The sequence below is a fragment of the Taurulus bubalis genome (assembly GCF_910589615.1).
Source record: "Taurulus bubalis genome assembly, chromosome: 12".
NCBI classification, from domain to species: Eukaryota; Metazoa; Chordata; class Actinopteri; order Perciformes; family Cottidae; genus Taurulus; species Taurulus bubalis.
In genome coordinates, this window is record NC_136600.1 from 23,134,949 (window position 1) to 23,154,901 (window position 19,953).

Here is a 19,953-nt window from a genome sequence, read left to right on the forward strand (position 1 = left end):
TGAAGTCGCTCTCTTCCTGTGTGTGTGTGCGTGCGTGTGTGCGTGCGTGCGTGTGTGTGTGTGCGTGTGTGTGTGTGTGTGTGTGTGTGTGTGTGTGTGTGTGTGTGTGTGTGTGTGTGTGTGTTGTTATCCGAGCCTCTTCGTTCTTTAACATATAGACAGACAGGCCGGCCTCACGCGTTTTTAGTGCGTTTTAGTCACTTTGCACTGCATGCATACAGCCGTTCCAGCTGATGGCGGCGTCGTCACGGAAGCCTAGCATCCATCCTCCGGTTCCCCCTCAGGAAAACACTCGAGCTCCGTCGCCCTTAAAGATCCTTTGCACAGTTTACAAGCAAAGACAAAATTGACTGCATACTACGAACCCTTTGTAGACTTCAAAAACAGCTTCCAGACAGTTTATTAGGCACACCTTGCTGAAAATAATGGGTGGTTGCAATTAGGACCCAAACGCCGATGTAAAGTAAATGTATTTCCCCAAAACAGACTTCCAAGAACACAGGATCAAGCATCAAAAACAGGGATCAAAAAAGGGCACGGGAACACACCGACTAACACACAGTACGATCTGACACCGGGGCAGAAGACAGACAGGGTTTAAATACAAGGGGAGGTAATGACGCACAGGTGGAAACCATGAGGGCAGGTGAAGGGCATGAGGAGGAGACACATGGGAGGCAGACAACAGGAAGTGCGGGGACACAGGATACTAGAGACAAAAACTACAAAATAAAACAGGAAGCCATCCAACACCGTGACAGTCTACGCTCAATATAGACGGGGCGGACAAAATACCAGAACCACCTCGTTGCTGCATTGGTTGTGTGTCCATCCACTATCCGACCACATTGTCCACACTACTGTTTGCCACGCGACCTAAACGTCACACGGCATGTCTTCTCACTGACTGTCGGGGTTGAGACTGCACTGCAGAGGCAGAGTTTGACACCAACAGCTGATCACATGTGGCTCCTAGAGGGGTTTTTGCATTTGAACGTGGGCCCCTATACATTTGCAACGACTTAAATCCACCACTTTTTACATTTGGTAAGGCAGTTGCAGTCTGCTCCATCAACAGATGCTGCTTTTCCCCCTCTCTTCTCCTCTCGGCAGCACACACAATTCTCTATACCTTATCCGTTTTCCAACCAAATTTGCAATCACTTTTATCACCATTTTATTTGGATTTGCACAATTGCTAAAAGCCAGAAAAAAAAGGAGCAAGGATGGTAAGATAGTACATGCATCAAAGGTCATGAGCCGGCTTTTAACCCAATCAAGCATTAGGAGTGCATGATCCTCGCCTTATCCCACAGAGCCACCAGGATGGCCTTGCAGCTCATGTTTTTCCCCCCTTATCAAAACACATACATACATTTCTGTCATTCGTATAGGACGACTGGAGGGCTAGCCTTGAACAGCAATCAGACGCATTTGCTAGATATGCCTCCCTATGCATGTATGATTTGTTGTGTCTTCAGGTGTGGCCTCCAGTGATAATCATAATCATACGGCTATTGCCGTGGCATTAGTTTCAGCTGCAATTATAGATCCATGTGGATGTATAGATGTGGGCATTACACATGCGTTTTCTTACGCTCTCTCTTTCTCTGTCTTACACACACACACATGAATTACACACACACCAAGGCCTCCAGGCCCACAGGGACATAACGGACAATCAGTCTGACAATTACAGCTGAGCTCTGATTGATGCTGCCGTTGCTAACACACACACAATTTCCGACACAGACGCTGTAATGCCGAGGGCTTGATCCCGACAGCCACCTCAGACACACACACACACACACACACACACACACACACACACACACACATATATTCTGTCAAACAAGCACCTCAGTGGATGAATAAATAAAGGAGTATGGAATGTTTTTGCGATTTCCGATCACTGTGACGACGTGAGGTATGATGTACATTTTATCCAGAGGAAAGAAACACATGATCAATGCTTAACGGTATCGAACGGTTATCCAAACGTGTTGTAGGCCAAAGGGCATTAGTTCCACGGTCTGTTTGAGGTGAGATTTGCTATATTTCCTGTAATGAAAGGCTTATTTCTATTTATTGCAGTAATTGCGGTAAGAGAACTTTAAATATTGAAAAGGTGTTTTTTAGTTGATTGATACTTGATTCTGGTCAGAGATATACTCCATAGCACTTTCTTTTTTCTTTTTTTTTTTGCTTTTAGGCACACATTTGCATTATGTGTATTAGATGTTTGTGCGATTGTGTTTCCGTGTGTGTGTGTGCATGTCATGTATTTTAGTCACTAATATTTCAGAGGCTTTCATTCTGTGTTTTCTGCCATGTCTCTATTTTGATGTGATTCATTCCAGCATCTGAGACACTAAACAGCCTGCAGGCTACTGTCACAGGACTGTGTGTGTGTGTGTGTGTGTGTGTGTGTGTGTGTGTGTGTGTGTGCGTGTGCGTGCGCGTGTGTAGAAGACATCTATCTCTCTCTTTTGACAAACCAGATCTGTCACTGGTGGCAGGATACACATTCTTTTCTGTTGGATAGCTGAAATTGATGAGGCAATCATCAATTGTGTCTGATTTTGCGTTACTTTGCCGACATACACTAGGTGTTGTGTACATACTGTCAAGGAGCAGCACTTGTATAATGATCTTCAGGTTGTAAAAATAGAAACGCATAAATCAGCTTGAGGTAACAATTTATGATTCTTTACTCTTAATGTGTCATTTTTTTCTCTTTTTATTCCTTTTGTTAAACTTAGTCCTTTTGTTCCAGTTGTAGTGTATCAACAATCATATATTTTTAAAGGGACATATTTTTACTATTAGATATGTAAATTAATGCTGACTTCCCTACTTTGTAATTTAACGTCCATATTGGATTAACACTCAAGCGATTGTGAATCTGATGTATAAGAAAACGTGTTTTGGATAGATAACACAAATGCATTGTATTATCTTTTTGAGGTTTTTGTCCACATATGTAGTGTGTTTTGAAATGCGTTATCAGAGCTGCCACTGAACCAAACCTGCACCAACATTAAGAAATCCTTGTGCAAACAAAAGTTGAAACATCTCTTGTTTCCCTTTGCTGTTGAAGTGGGTCCTATGCTAACCTTTGGTTGCTTGTCATTCTTTCTTCCACTCCATGAAACCTTTTTGTGAAAACCCCAAACAGTGCTTTGTTTAGTTGAGGATAGTAAGAGCGCCATTCTTCTTTCTTGGAAAGCTAGATGTGCAAGTACAAGCCCCCGTTAGCTAGCGTTGGGTGAACTTTGGAAAGGCTGAAGAAGGCCTGGAGGGGGCTTGTAGACTTGATGCAGGTGCACAGCGTTTGGTCTTGGCCAAAGCCGCTCATATTACAGCAGCCCTGTTCAGAGAGAGGGGGCGGGGTGGCTACGAGAGCCAGAAAAGCATTACAAGTCTGGTGTATAGCCTCAAGACACACACACACACACACACACACACACACACACACACACACACACACACACACACACACACACACACACACAGACCTAGTGAGGCTTCAGCCCGGTGTGTATTGAGGGAGGTATATTAGGTTAATTGTTATTAAACTAGCCTAAGAGATGCTCGCTATAGTGGTGTGTTGGGGTCTTGTAGGTTTGAGGCGTCGTCTGTTTTTATGTTGCTCTGTTTGTCTCTCTGTGTGTGTGTGTGTGTGTGTGTGTGTGTGTGTGTGTGTGTGTGTGTGTGTGTGTGTGTGTGTGTGTGTGTGATTTAGTTAGTTGTGTTGGGTCTGCGTGTACAAGTGTGCTTTTATGGTGCTAATGTAATTTTTTAGACTGTCTTCCCTAATATCTCCACTTTCTTTTGTTTTCGCTGTCTGTCTGTCAAACACACACTAACGCACACACACACACAAACACACACACACTAATGCTTTTGATTAGCGGCCTAAAAAAACAAGGTGTGTGGTTAATGTTTTGTTCAACGATATAAAATACATCAGTAAATATGCCACTCGAGAATCTTGAAGCTGTTGCGTGTCTTAAAACAGGCGGTTGCTAATAAGTGGCTAAATGAGGCTACTTATTGTCATCAAGCCGAGCGCTCGTCGTCTTCAGCTTAGTGATGTGAAGTCAAACAACCGTGAAGCTGTTTGTTCATAGCCTAATGTTGTCTTTTGATTGAATTCACGCTTCAAAAATCATAAAAAGTGGTGTTCATTTGTGAAGATTATCTTGCTGACCAAAAAATGTAAGTATCATAAACGTTTGTTTTGCCACAGAGCTTATTTTCTGCAATAATCCAAAATCCAAATGGAAAAATCCCCTTTTTGTCGAAGGAACCAGTGTGGTGCTAACTTATGGTTTGGCCAACAACAATATTTCCTCCCTGCAGCACTCTGTGAAAGCCAAGGCCCACATTGTACCTTGTATAACATCTGCTTTCTCTCCATCATGCATCCTCTTCTTTCTGTTCATCATTCATCTACTTTTAACTTAATGTTCATGGACTCTGTGGTTTGAAAAGCGATCTTTTTGCTTCTATAGCACACTCCTCCTGGGTGCTAAATAAAACAACAGTTTTTCTTCAAACTTTGATTGCATGGAATTTACTCTGTAAAATCTGGGCTCTTATTATCTCAAAAGGGTGGGTGATATATATATATATATATATATATATATATATATATATATATATATATATATATATATATATATATATTTGTATAAGATAATCATCTTAGCTGCAGATATATTTTTATGGTCCAGAGTTGTAGTTGAAACACGACAATCACTGTAAAATCTGTCCACCAAACATTAAAAGCCTTGAGAAATACACTGCAGATAATGTAATGCTACTTGTATCGGCCCTCAGTAAGGTCAATAATTAATCTTTCTATTATGTGAGTTACACAGAATGAAACTACTCAGGAGAACACTGTGGACTTGTGGGAACCTTGTGTTAGAGACAAGGTTAATAGATCTAAAAATAAGCGTATTATCGCAAAAGACAGGAAAGTGCTTAAGATTGGGTTTAAAGTTTGTTTGTGTTGAGTTTTCTTTTTCAAATGTTAATGTATATTCACTTGTGCAGAAGTATATGCAAATCATGTTTTAATGTGTTCTCTCTTTCACCCACCCACTGTACTATCTGAGGTGTTTGGATAAAGATGCCATCTGCCTTTCAAAGACGACTTCCTGACGCACTTGTCTTAATGGCAGGAGTGTTTGCGTCTCGGTCTGGGCAAAGCTGAAGGACTTGCCAACTTTTTTTTACTGTAACTCATTGTCTGTACTCAGTGTAGTTCCTTTTTCAAAGCTTAAAACTCATATTCATATCAGTATTTTCTTTCTTTTTGTGTACGCACAGTCCACATTTCAATGCTTCACGTCAACCAAACCACATTAATTATTCTAAATCATGTATTTTATCAAACTTTCAAGTGGTCACCAATAATTGAAACGTCATTACTAATCTGACATCATAGATTGTCGGAGCCAGTCGTATCGGATTGTAAACCCAGCGGCTGGTTAACATGGCTTCCCTTTATTTAGTGCCGCCAGGTAGATAGCGAGTCAGGCTGCCAGATACCTGACACCTGATAAGTATTGGGAACAAAGATATAAGAACATAAGCTAAAAGGGTGTGCTTGTGAACATGGGATGATTGGTCTCTGCCGCCTTGCAGAGGACAAAGATTTGAAAACTACTCAAAGATAATTATATTATTTAAAGAGTTAATGGAGTAAATGTCCTATTTGCTTCCAAATCTTCTTCTTTCAGTTTTTCCTTTTAACCTTCTTCAAATCCATCTTCCCATACATTCAATGTCTGCTTCGCTACGTCGTCTTTCTCATGTTGTTAGTGTAGTACTCTGTGTAAAGTATTTTTCTGTGCAGGGCTTGTTCCAAACAATTCACTTGTATAACTTTGATCTCTGTTGATTCTACATTCGTCCCCGCGAACGTTTAACCAAAGCCACCCTTAATCCCCTCATTCTTTGTGGCAAACAACCAAAAGTTTGAACCTCTTGTACTTTGGGTTTTGACTTTGAGGGTAAAACTAAATACCCAAACCAACAGTGGTGTTTTTTTTCTTCCTCTTTCAAGAAGCTTATTCAAAGAGAACCTGCAAAAGATCAGAGCATCTCTCTTTGGCCCTCTAAAATCACTCCCTGCAACGATTGTTTAGCAGGCAGCCAAACAAAATCTATCTCTACTAGGGGCTACAGAAGTGTGTGTGTGTGCGTGTGCGTGTGTGTGTGTGCTGATTGTTTGATGTGATTTATGAGCAAGAAGGCATCATGTTCTACCATCTGTGTGTGTGTGCATGATACAGTAAAAGTGTATCTAAGGAATGACAGGAATGATGAGCGTGCATAAAGAGTTTAATAAATAGAGGAAGACACAGAAATGATTCAGTCAGAGAGTAACCCATAAATGTACTAAATGAGTGAGAGAATGGAGTCTAGCTCTGGTGCTTCCTCAGCCTGCGATCCACTGCCTGACAGTGGGGGGTACAAACACTGTGGTAAACTGTACTAATGATGAAAAGCTGAAAATTGGTTGTGGGGGGAAACGTGTATTACTTGAGTGCAGTTCTGTGAGGTCTGTATCTTAACTACAATGATTTATTCAGTGGATAGCATTTTATAAATCATTTATTAATGTTTATATACAACTTATGAATGTTAAACAGGGGTACTCAAAGTGTCCCGCTGATTGTTGTTTTAAGTTATGTCACAGAATGAATAAATGTGTGGTGATTACATCCATATAGCAAGATCTGAGAATACCCATATCCAGTGAGAACCAAGCTCAATTCAAGACTGTAGCTTTGATTGCTGCCACACTGTACATCCCTGGACAGATTGCATTATTAACTTGATACATTGTCTCATTTGTCTGGAGTCAAACAGATATATGTATTAAAAAACCTCTCCAGATCATGTAATATAACATTATATACAGAATACCTCATCTTTACGTGATGATTTAGTGTGAGCTTTCAAGGGAGTGAGCATGTAATACACCACATTTTCAGAATAGAGTAAGATAATGTATTAATTATAATCACAGCCGCGCTCAAGGCCAATCTGAATTGAATGTGAATTTTCTGTACATTTTTTTGATTTTATATACTTCCTTTCGTGCCTTTCTTTGTTCAGTTTTGTCATATTGATTGGCAGGTGTGTAATTAGCATATTTTTAGAATTCATTTGTTGTCTGTTTCCTTTGACACCAGCTATTAGCTCCTTTATAATTAATCCCATGCAGCCGCCTGGCTGTTTAGTAGTCTAGTAGGAAACATAATCCAGTTCTCTGGTTAAAAAAAGAAAAAACGGAAGGAACCCAGCAAGCTATTGTGTACGATGTTTGAGTGAATTATATGAGAGGCAGATGAAAATGTTGAATACAATTCAAATCCGCAGTTCTCTCATTATCCTTGTTATCATGTGGATTAATGATCAATTAAACTCATGATCCCACAAATCTGTAGTGGATCTGCTGTGTATCACGGGATGTTATTCTCTGGATAGCGAAGTAAATAAACGTCTCGCATACACACGCACGGCCTCGTTTGGTATTCGGGGACGTTTTTCAATAACTGGAGTAAATACGAGTCTAAATGCAGAGTCTCTCATACCCAGATATGCAAGCAAAGACCAGCCATCACACAAGCAAAGACCAACTCATACCCTGCATACAAATACACACACAAAGCTCATGGTGCGGTGCACATAAGTGTGTGCAGCTCATGAACTTTTCATTTACTGAATTCACTACATTGTCATATGAGTCATTGGTTTATGCTTGGGTGTGTTCATGCATGATCATCCTCTTATTTCACAGTTCAATCAACACATTAGGATATACCTTAATCCCAGATCAGTGCTCCTCGCTGGTTGTTTAGGGGTGGATTAGGTATAATTAAGTCAGGCAGATCCATACAGATTCACATCATACACATCTAGCTTTCCGTTCATCCAGATCTCTCTTCTGGTTCACAGTGTAAAACTGAAAAATACATGAAAACGTCAAGAGGCTTTGGTGAAATGAAGAGCTAAATGACTCAAGCTGACCACCCTGTACTGTAGTCACATTTTAAAGGAGCGATGTTCTGTTTGCTGAATTGAGAGTGAGAATCTAGAAAGATCTTTTTTTTTTTTTTATTCGTAAAAAAAACGAATGATAAAATGTTGACATGCTAATCCTTAACATTTTAAGTGTTTTCATATGACAAACATACTTTTTTCCCTTCAATATATGTACAGTACTGTGACAATTGTCTTTATTCATGTGTTTAGGATTTTAGCCTGACAGCAGAGACATCTGTCTTCAATCCAAAGGAGCAAACAAAAGGCCCAAATCAAATGATCGCCAACCAATAATAATGTTCAAAGGACATTTTCTTTCCACCCTCTTTTTCAGAAAATTGCTCTGTTTGCAGGAAACAATGATTTATTTGGTCTCTTTTTAAGTCTGTCAGCATGCCTGTGCAGGTGCTGCCTGTTGGAACAAACACACACACACACACACACACACACACACACACACACACACACACACACACACACACACAGTGAAATCAGTAAGAAAGAAGGCGGAAAAAAACGGAGAGAAGGATGAGAGAGAATTATAGTGGAAGGAAGAGAGGTATGAACAACAAAGAAAACGCCCCGAGATAGGAGAGAGGGATGGAAGCAAAATGATAAGGACGGGAAGGAGGGAAGAAAAGAGCAAAGAAGATTGGTGTCTGCAAAAATGGAAACACCCTGAGCAATGTGTCGGAGCTATGACTTCTAAGGCTCTGACACATTGCTCAGGACATGATCAGTCAGCACAGTTTTGCAGTACGGGGCTCATCCCTGACAGTTCAAATGCAAATACTGCCTATTGAGCCTATAGAACACTGTGTTCCCAACACGGCATGTTGCTGCTATATGAAACCCAGGTGGGATCAACTTCCTGTGGTGGTTCCTCACATGCATTATTGGCATGTTTTTGTGGATTTTAATGTTCTAAATACACCCGAGATGAATTGTTCATCAATCCAGACACTTCGGGGGATGCATTAGACCGTGTTAACACCAAAGTATAGGCTTTGTCCATCCACAGGAATATACAATGAAATGAATGTGGACCCAACCATGATCACGGTCGAATATTTGTCAAAATTGTCAAGATACTTTTCCGTTGGGGACAAAATATATTTTCCTTTCTGTCTGTCAATTCAAAGGTGGTTTTATTCATGCCGGCAGTACTTTCAACAAAGCATAACTTCCCGTCTTTCTCCTTCTTTGAGTCAACAGCGTTCTTCATTGTGTCCCAAACAACATTTCTTGATTAGGAGGTCATATTGTAGCATTTGATTTTCTGACTTCCTGAATAGTCTGTTCTCTTTTAATTGTATCCTGTATGAACTTGAGTTTAATAGTAATCTCTATCCTCTCAGCTAAAGCGCTGAAACTGAAGTGTCTCCGGGACCTTGAGATTGTAATTAAATGCTGAAGAACTGCACTAACAGAAAACATGAAAGTGCAAAACTTTGATTGAATTGGGATCTTAATGAATAGAAGCATATTGTATGACAGATGCAGATTGCTTCTGTTGATTTAAAACCCAAGGAGATATTCCAGCCTGTACAGCACAAGTAGTATAGCCTTGCTGGTAAATGTGCTGTAGATACTCATATTGTACATGAATGTAAGTGTTTGTGTTTTTATACGGTCAAATTGCATCATCAATACATGTAGATTGGTTTCACTGTGCAATGAAACAAGGTTGTTCCGTCAGCTCAATTAAAGCAAATAACCCAACACTTTTCTAGCAGAGTTATAGAAGAAGAATATTTAAGCAAAAATGTGAAGTCCTTCAAGTAAATCAGAAAAGCATTTCTCTTGTTATCCCTCTTTTCAGTTGTTTTTAAGTGAATATGCATCTCTCTTGACTCACAAGCTCATCGTTGGCAAGAAAAAAAGTCCCTTTTGACAGATTAATCCAAACAAAAAGAGATGCAGATTGAAGAGAGACTGAGAAGGAGGGCCCCAAATGATTGCCAGGGATAATAACCCTGTTGTTTTTTTATAGGTTATGGTCAGCATATGGCCACACAGACACACAGATGGCCACATCTATAGATGAAAACACATTTGCACGAATGCTGCATGAAAGGCTGATGTTTAATGAGTCAATAATCGTGTATGTGTTTGATTTGTTTTGGTCTTAGAAGTGTTTTCTCTCTGTGTCTCCCTCTCTGTGTAGGTAGGGGAGAGGCAACATGTGTTGGTGACGGAGGAGTCATTTGATGCTCAATACTTTGTGTCTCACAACAAGTTCTACGAGCAGGTAAGATAATGTGTGTTCGAAAAAAACTGTAATAAATGAATTGCACGCAATGCTCCAGACAGCATGTGTTTACTTGTTATATAGCACATTCAAGAACACCTATTCAGTCATTTAAAATATACTAAATATGGATTCAATATATTTAAACTACCCCAAAAGAAACCAGGAAAAAGTCCTACAGGTAGTATTTCAGTTGTTATCCAACATTTGGTGATCAAACTTATAATTAAGTTACTCTGGTTATCAAAAGCGGCTGACACTGTTCACACTTTGGCACCCTAACGATGAATCTTAAAATAGTTGAGTTGGCCTACAGATCCACCATCGAACACATATAGTGAAAAGCAGTAAATGAATCTGTGTTTGATGAAAATGTTCCCGTATGTGAAGCTAATCCAACCCTCCCTCATTTTCACACTTAGTAAATCAGGTCATAAGCTTTGCTTTGCATGTCACAGAGTACTCACAGCAGGTGTCAGAAGCTTAAGCTTGTGTTGACTAAAGTAGGTTAGCTTTAACATCACACATACTCACAAATACACACACACGCACACACTCCCTGCGGTGGTCATGAGAGCATTTGGCGGCTGATAGCGGCAGTACTTTTTGCTTCTTTTTTTTTTACAGTACTATAACATTAAGGTCAGCCCTAAAGACATGCACATTCCATCCTACACACACATACAGCTGTTCACACACACGCACATCCGCATGGCTTCAAAGACCCTCTCTCAACCTGTGAAAAATTCACTTTAAAACATCTTCAAATAAATCAATTTCCTCCTGCTTTAACCATCATCAGAAACATGTTTGAAGTTATGCTTTTTATTAGCAGGGAGGGCAGGGGATGGTAATAATTTTTCCTCCCCTCCACTTTCCTCTCCTCCCTTCCCCTCCTCCTCCTTTGCACCTCCTTCTGCAGGCTATAAACTTAAGTTTCAAGTGTCACTCGGTTCATGTGTGTGTTGTGACGTGCACACTCCTCCGCTGCATGTGTGCATTTGCGCATATGCAGGCATGTATATCATGTGTGTCGGACTTTACTCGAGAGGAAAGCACATTGACATGTTTGATGTTCTCCCTCTCGCATTTTTTTGGGACATTAAGTATTTGGCATCTACTCCTAAATCACACTCTGACTTGAAAAAAGAACATGAAAACACTACGTACCAATATGTTCTTGAATCTGTCCACCCCAAGGGATACGCCCCCTTTCATGTATACATATGTCTACATCCACAGGACCACAGACATATACGGCACATGCACATGAGGTGGTTTACGCTTTACAGAAGTCTGACTCGCATCGCAAGTTGTCTTTTGATAACATGCTGTCATTATCCCTCACTTGTGCTATAATGCGATCACACTTGAACAGTTAATCATCACTCTGGATATACGACATCCCGAAGATTTAATAGAAAAGGGAAAGTAGGAAAAGATGAAAAAGCCTTAATTGATCACGAGAGGGGGTTTCCAGGTGTTACAGCAACACAAAGACAGAAATAAGTTAAAATAAATACAAAAAAAGATTAAATAACATAAGATATATATACACAACTAGTGTAAGGATAGGTACTAGCTGCGGGTCTAATATATTTGTAAACCGTGTACACCAAAATAATATATACTAAAGTTAAGTTACGGTATAATTGTATTGATAGTATAGTTTATGAAGTGGTAAGACAGTATAATATATATGCACAGTATAGTATGAAATATTACAGTATATGTGTAGGTATTATACAGTGTAAGATGCAATGTAATGGTAGTAATATTAATAATCAGAATTATAATATAGTTTAACATTTAGTTTAAGTAGAGAAAGTGAAAAGCTTCAGTTAGGAGGATTGGGTGATTGAGGGAGAAATATGGGGAAGTCAAGGATCAGGAAATAAATAAAAAACAGCAGTGGGAGCAGAGACACGGGACCAAAAGAGGTGGAGAGGGGGTGGGAGCGTGGGAGGAGTGAAGTGGGGCGCAAGCCAGAGAGGTGTGAGTGTGAACAAATGGCCTAGTTTCAATTTTACACCATCAGATGGATATCTGTCCTGACGGGTATAATAGGCTCCCGACCCACCTGTGTGTGTGTGTGTGTGTGTGTGTGTGTGTGTGTGTGTGTGTGTGTGTGTGTGTGTGTGTGTGTGCGTGTGCGTCTCTCTTCGTGGTTCAGTGAGGAAGTCGGAGGGGGGGTTTCCAATGAAATCGGACAAGCTCTTTCATCATTTAATCACCCTGTAATGGGCCTCAAATGACCCTCACCTACACACACACACCTACACACGCTCACACTCCTTCCTCCCCCACAGCCCTGCTGTTCTACCTCTCTGCACACACACACACACACACACACACACACACACACACACACACACACACACGCGTGCGTGCGCCCTCACCGTGGCCAGAGTGTCGAGCAGCAGGTGTGTTGATTAGGCAGGTGTGGCGCTGGCTGTGTGTCTGTCTGGCCTGATCTGCGATCATATTCCACCAGCTGGATGAAGACTGGCAGATTAACAGTGCGCCAGGCTTACTCCTGCCGCCACAGCAGCAACACCAGTGTACAAGCTCCTCTCTGCCCAGTCAGTCTCAGCCCTGCAGAGTCGTAGACAGATCACCAGAGGATCTGAGTCAGCATGCAACCGAATGAAGTTTCTGTTCCACGTCTGATCTGAGGTTTCATAAATGATCCCATTATTACATTATTGCACACTGTCTTTAAATGTGTTGGTAGCACTTTATAATAACTACACACTATTTAGCATTAGTAAAGCATGGGTAAAACACTTAATTCATCATTTATAAAACATTGTTCCAACATGAACACTCATTAGTAACTCATCAATATGCAATTCATGAAGACAGTTTTAAATGTTTTATTCTTGATTAATAAGCTTGACTGTTGCGTTTCATGATTGGGTTTTCATACTTTATAAATGATTGATTCCCCATTTGTAAATTAAGTATTACGGACTTATAGATGATTAATAAGATATTAATGCATTTATTTATACATATAATGATTTAGATATGCATTTTATGAACGTGTTTTAATACTGCAATTCATGATGAATTCAGGTAGTTATTATTCGTTAGTTAAGTATTAATTAAGTATGTTCTGTGACCTCATCTAAATGTCATTTATAAATGACATTGAAAGGCCAGCAGTGCCTCAAAGCTAACACAAGTCTCAGTTATCTTCTCAAAAGAAAAGGGAAATATCGCTCAACGACACGAAGGGAGCCTTTTTCTTTCACTTGGGAATAGAATAAATCACAGGATGTTATCAAAGAAAACCTTTACTTTTACGAATACTGTTTTTAATCACAACACCAATCAGTAGTATTTATAGGGGAGATTGAATCTGAAGGAAGAGCTTGAGGAAAGAAGTAAATCAGTACTGGAACAGCTGTGAACGGCATATAATATCGCCAATCTATCAACTCTGTGGTTATTTTGAAAAACATTTTTGAAAAGGATAAGCCTTTGCATTTGATCTTTATTTACAGAGGTAAGCCATTAAGAGCAAATTCCACTTCACACTACGCCGTAATTATCACTCTTTGTTTCATTTTTCTTCCTGCTGAGATTTCTAGTTGCCATGGAGAAATAATAAAACAAACCAGCGAATCCCAATGGTTTATCTCACAGCTGTTGCCGTAGTTCTTGACCTTGAGGGCTTTAAATGGAGCTGAAAACACTCAGCCCTGGGTTTTTTGTAAGCAGGCATGGACTGACTAAATAACAATGTGGGAGAGCATCGGGGAAAACCGTTTTAGAGCAGCGGTTAATTGAAAATATAATCGACAGCTGTGGTGAAATATGCAGTGGGATGATTATTTGTTGGAATGGATGGTAATATAGGTGTGAATGAGCAAGGTGTTGGCTATATGTCACCTCTGGTCACTCAGGTACAGTCACTGCAACAGTGAATTACATCCCAAATGTGGATTAATGGTTCATTGTGGTTTGCAGTGATATCAGTTATGATGTGTGGCTCTTGGTTTTGCAGGTTCTGGTGCCTAAGAGGGCTGAATTCAAAGGGAAGATGATTGAGGTGGACATCTACGAGGCAGGAAAACACTTCCTGAAAGGCCGACCAGTCGAAGAGAGTAAACCCGTCACTGCCTCCATTGCCAAACCACTTCTGAAGGGAGAGGTGTCTGGCCTGATGCAGGTAGACACACACAAATACATGCACTGATATATTTAAACGCATGCCTCGAGTCACTGTTTCTTTTCTCCTATTAAATCACAAATACATACAAAATAAATGTGCAGGTGCATGTAGGTAAGCACAGTCACAGCTTTATGTCTGGACCACTAAATATGAATTCAAGTAAACTGTACTGCAAACAGTTTAAATTAGAGTTTACAAGATTGGAAGCGTTTCTATTGCCTCCTAACGGCTCTCAACATGGCGACGGCTGTGCAGGCAGCTCGCAGCTAACAGCGCTAACAGTGCAAACAACGGCGTCGGTAATGACAGAGCTAACAGTGTTTACCGGAGGGGGAGGGTTTGCTGCCATATTAATGTTTGATTATAGAATTTAGAACTTTAAATGTCAGGAATAAATCAAACTACAGGTAGAACGTGACATAACAGAGAGCATATGGACTGGAAACTAGAAAGGAGAGGAAAAAGAGTAATGGTTAAAACCATGTTGTGTTGGGATCACACCAACCGCCACTCTAAATCGTTTTAGGGGAATAAGGTGGCCGGTTCCAGCAGCCCTTCCTACCCCTTTACTTCCGGTCCCCTATAAAGTTTCATGACAGCATCTTACACGGTTGTGATACGGTTACGGTCACAAATAACGTCCACAAAAAAACCTGGCAAAGACAATCTGATCTCTTGATGCATGTTCCATGGACAAAAGATCACACGATTACATTATTTTACACAAAAGAAAGTGTATATGTTTTAAGTAACTGGTTTAAAAAAATATCTATATAAAATATTCTTAAATTTCTATTAAATCAGAAAAGTTGGTATTGGCAGCAATATATGTTTAGCCAGTCCCCAAGGAGGTTGTTTTATCACTATTATTATAGAAGGTTTTTGGTTCCCAAGCCAGATGAGCACATATTGTTGTGAATAAGATATGATTTCAGATATTGTCTTCTGGATTTGGGGGCCAGGTTGCTTTAGAGGTAGTTTTAGCTGTGAGCGTTATTCACCTCTGGTTAGTTGTTACTCTCCATAACTTCACAGTCGATGCCCAAAGCCCAAGCTCACTGGCTCTGCCACATTAGTATACTAATATTTAGTCAATTTGTCTTGATGGAATTAGTGGAGAGTTCAGACTATATTCAGCAACTTTAACTCAGTTACACATGTAGTGTCTGTATGTGTCTACCAGATGTGCGCTGGTCTTTTTCAGGTAATGAGTGGACCTTTCCTACATCTGTCAAGCCCTCAATGTGTTCTTTCCTTATCCAAATGATAAAAGTTGTATTTACAACAGGCGTTTTTAAATTTTGTTCAGTCAGCAAATTAATTAGGTGTGTGTGTGTGTGTGTGTCCACATTTTTAATCAATTCTCGCTGCAGTTTGTGGAAAACCCCCAGTGTATCAGGCGTGAGATAAGTAATTTAAGATAAGCTGTAGCTGGCTAAACTGTCCTCTGCCTTCTTTTCCACCACGTACGCGCACACACACACACACACACACACACACACGCACACACACACACACACACACGTTAATGTATCTGTTTCACTGCATGTTATTTTTCACTCCGACTAGCCGTAGCTTATAGCTCAGGCCACAGAGCAGAATATGATACACTTTCTAATTTCACACTCCATCAGCCTTAACTGCCAGACAGAGAAGAAAAGGGGGGAGAGAGAGAGAGAGAGAGAAAGGGGGAGAGAGAGAGAGAGAGAGAGAGAGAGAGTTTCACAGCAAGCCAAGCGGTACGTCACTCAGCACTGAAAAGTTCAGCTGCGGGGAATAGACCTTGTAAAACTAGTTGCCTCATAAAGTCTGCAGCCCATCCAATACACAACCGTGTGTGTGTGTGTGTGTGTGTGTGTGTGTGTGTGTGTGTGTGTGTGTGTGTGTGCACTTACTTCCCCTACACTCACACTCCTTTAACGTTCTTCGACATTGTTGCACAACACGCCCGGGCCTTAATAATATTTAGGATGATGTAACCACACATGTACTCTCTCAGGTTGAGAGGTAAAGTCATAATTTCCACCCTTAATGTGCTCCAGAAGAGAATTCATTTCATGCCGATATCTAGGACACATAATCACTTTGTGTCTGTTTAACACACTGTGTAAATGAGGTTGAGTGGCAGTGTGTGTTGAAATACAGTGGTGTATCAGGATTTGAACAAAAAAATTAAAGGAATGCGTGTCTCTGCTTTCCACAGCATATTGGTAATTAACATATTGTTATATTAAGTGATCTCCAGTGATGCTGCTGATGATCTATAATCCATAGTCCTTGACCAGCATTGTCAGCTCTTAATGACACCAGAGTGGCACTGGAGCACAGTGCTAATAGATAAGTGACCTAATGGCTTGGAAACACAGCAGTATTTGCAAGCGACACACACACACACACACACACACACACACACACACACACACACACACACACACACACACACACACTTATAGTACAGCCCTCTGCTATATGTGATGTCCTTGACAGCCGTGTGTCCAGCATGTATTATTATTATTATTTTAAGTGAACAGGTCTGATTGAAAATATGCAGTCACACACATGCTGGCACTAGCATACCCATGTATAGACGCATATATAAGGATACGCACGTGTGTGTGTGTGTGTGTGTGTGTGTGTGTGTGTGTGTGTGTGTGTGTGCGCACACCTATACATATTGAAGACCATCTATGTTTTGAATGAGTCTCTGCGTGAATCCACCACACACTGAGCTGAATGTGTATGTGAGATGAATGAATGATTAGGGAAAGGCAGATAGACGCTCACCCCCATGTCTTGCAGCAGAGTCTATAATTATAGACTTTTGGCAGAGAGCGAGAGAAAAACAGAAGAATAAAGGACCAGGAGGAGAGAGGGGTTGCGTGATGAGGTGCCTGATAGCTGAGTAGCTGATAGAAGGATGAGGTCTGAGCTCTGTCATTTCATCTAAGATGCAGAAGAGCGTCGTAAGAGAGAGTGAGGAAGAGAGAGTGGTAGATAAGTGGGTGATTGGATAGGCATAGGAACCCACTAAGGTCTGTAATATCCATTTGTTGGGGAAAAAAAGGAACAAAGTGAGAGATCTATCATTTCTGAGTTGGGAGAGAGATGATTGCACATCATCCAGCATCCATTCTGATGTATGTGGGAATGAAGCAATACTACCGGATGGATGGATTTATAGAGGAGTGACACATGACAGCCTGTGTGGATGGCGGCGGAAGGATGGACTTGAAAGTGGACATATATATTTGAATGTATGGCGGTGAGACATGATGGCTTAGATGCACACGGCTGATGGATGAGCAGATGAATGCCCTCCCTCCCTCCAGATGCATGGATGTGTGAATATATTGGCAGGTACAGCAATGATGGATGGCTGAGGAGTGAGGATGGATTCATGGTGATCTAATGGCACACTGCTCTTTGTCCGTGTGCAGCCCGGTGCGACATGTTCATTAAAAGGCCTCGCTTCCATTCCATGAAACAAGACCAAGGTTTTAGAGAGAGATAGATAGAGAGAGAGAGATTTGCTTTTATTGACATGAATGACATCTCTTCTTCTGTTTCTCTTTCTTATCCGCTCTCTATCTCTCCGGCTGTCAGCCCTTCATTCACAGAAACAGCACTTTCCGCAGAAGGGGAAGGACAGTAATGAGTCTTTTAGTGGGACACAATGGCAAAGAAAGCACTCAACAGCACGGTGGAGGAAAGAAAAATAGAAAGTATCTTCACCAGTCCTCATCCTCAGATGAAATTAAATGATAGAAGACGAGGGGGGGGGGGGGTAGAGAGGCTAAAAAATGAAACAAGAGTGAAAGCGAGAGAGCAAGGTAGACGGGAGAGATCAGGAGACAGAAAAGCAGCTTGAGTGCCGCCCAATAATCAGTTCTTTTCACAGCATACTTTCTCAAGGAGACCAGGAGACCAGGAGGAAGAGAAGAAAATGGCTCTGCTCCTTTCACAAGACGGCCAATTGACAGTTGGTATGAAAGACAGAATAGAAAAAAGAGTGAGCTGGGCAAGGAATACGAGTAGTGGACAATGTCCACCCATGAACACAAATTGACAGAAAAAAAAGAAAGAAATGCAGGTGAATGGACAAATCTCAGCTGGCGTATACAATTTCATTTTCCTTTTCTCCAGGGCTTGTATTCATGGTTTTTCCAGTCTTCCTCGTGGCTTTCTTCCTTTTTCATCATATCTGTTTTTCTTTTCTTTCATTGCTTTTCTTATTTGTATTTGTGTCCCGTGTCATCATTTCATTATTTATTATCTTTCTTCCTTTTACCTCTCGCTTGTCTGTCCTCACAATGCTGTTTTTGAGTCAGTTCATCCATCTCATTGTTGTTGTGGATGTGTTACTTTGTTTGGCATGAATGGGTAGAAAACTATAAAAACACCGCGTGGAAGTGGAAGATATTTATTTGTATATTCTAATCCAGGCTGAGTGGGTGGGATTGCTGGTATTTTGCATCATTGTGCTTACAGGGACATTTACAGAGACACACAGTGACACACACTTACAGGTTCATTGGTAAAAACAAAGCTTTGACGCACACACACACACACAGACCCTTGCACACACACATTCATGGACACATATACAGCGATGCACAGTTCCCCCGGTGTGCGTGGCAGACTCCTACACGCCGCAGGCTGTGAGACACTGGCTGTATGCACATAATCATCATGTAGACTAGACAAAACACACACACACACACACACACACAGGCATGGAACTCAAACGAAAATCTGCATTTCACACCAAACAATTGAACAGCTTCGTGTTGACGCGCAACTGTTGTGGATTGTTGCTTTGATGTTGCGTTATGCGCAAATCATGTTGTCATCTGTACTGTCAGGAAAAGAACAAAAACTAAATCAAAGATCAGGCGGTGTTTTCGAGACGAGATCCAGTAAATCCTCTCAAATCCATTTTTTTTTCTCCCTCCCATGATTTAAAAATGTCAAAAGGTTTTACTTGTCCTTTGCGTGACTTTGTTTACTCTAATAGCAAAGAATTAGTTTTGCCTTCAAAGCGCCGTGCGCAGCTATTTTAAGCATTTCATTTAGCGTGTCAAATTGTATTGCACGGCTTGCGTTTTGTGTATAGCTGAAGACCCAAAGTCACACTAACAAAGGAATAAATGTTAAGCCATCTATTTTCAGTTTTCTTACCTAACATGTCAAATGGCCCCCGTCTGCTTTGTTTATTTAAAACGTCAGAGGGTTTGAAATACCCCTTGCTCCGAGTTTGCATTTAAACCACAGATGGAAGATGGAAATAACAAAGCACTCAGCCCAAAACTGTTTGGATAACAAAATAAAGATGTTTAGTTATTTAGCAATCATGTTTTTTTGGGGCCTTTTCTTCCATGTTGTTGTAAAAATAGACTTTCCTCTCATGACCATTCTCCAGAGCAAAGTTCTTCAGCTGCTGAGTCACGGCTTTGTA

General features: G+C 40.8%; 1 protein-coding gene across 1 annotated transcript in view; it reads left to right on the forward strand.

Annotated features, from left to right (window-relative positions):
- Window positions 1-19,953, forward strand: part of cdkal1 (CDK5 regulatory subunit associated protein 1-like 1) — a gene marked incomplete at its 5' end in the record, with an annotated part of 202,690 nt that overhangs the window by 175,724 nt on the left and 7,013 nt on the right. Inside the window, 2 exons of the mRNA XM_079227879.1 lie at window positions 10,235-10,318; window positions 14,331-14,495. Coding sequence (XP_079084005.1) covers window positions 10,235-10,318; window positions 14,331-14,495 — 249 coding nt within the window. The remainder of the gene's footprint in view (window positions 1-10,234; window positions 10,319-14,330; window positions 14,496-19,953) is intronic.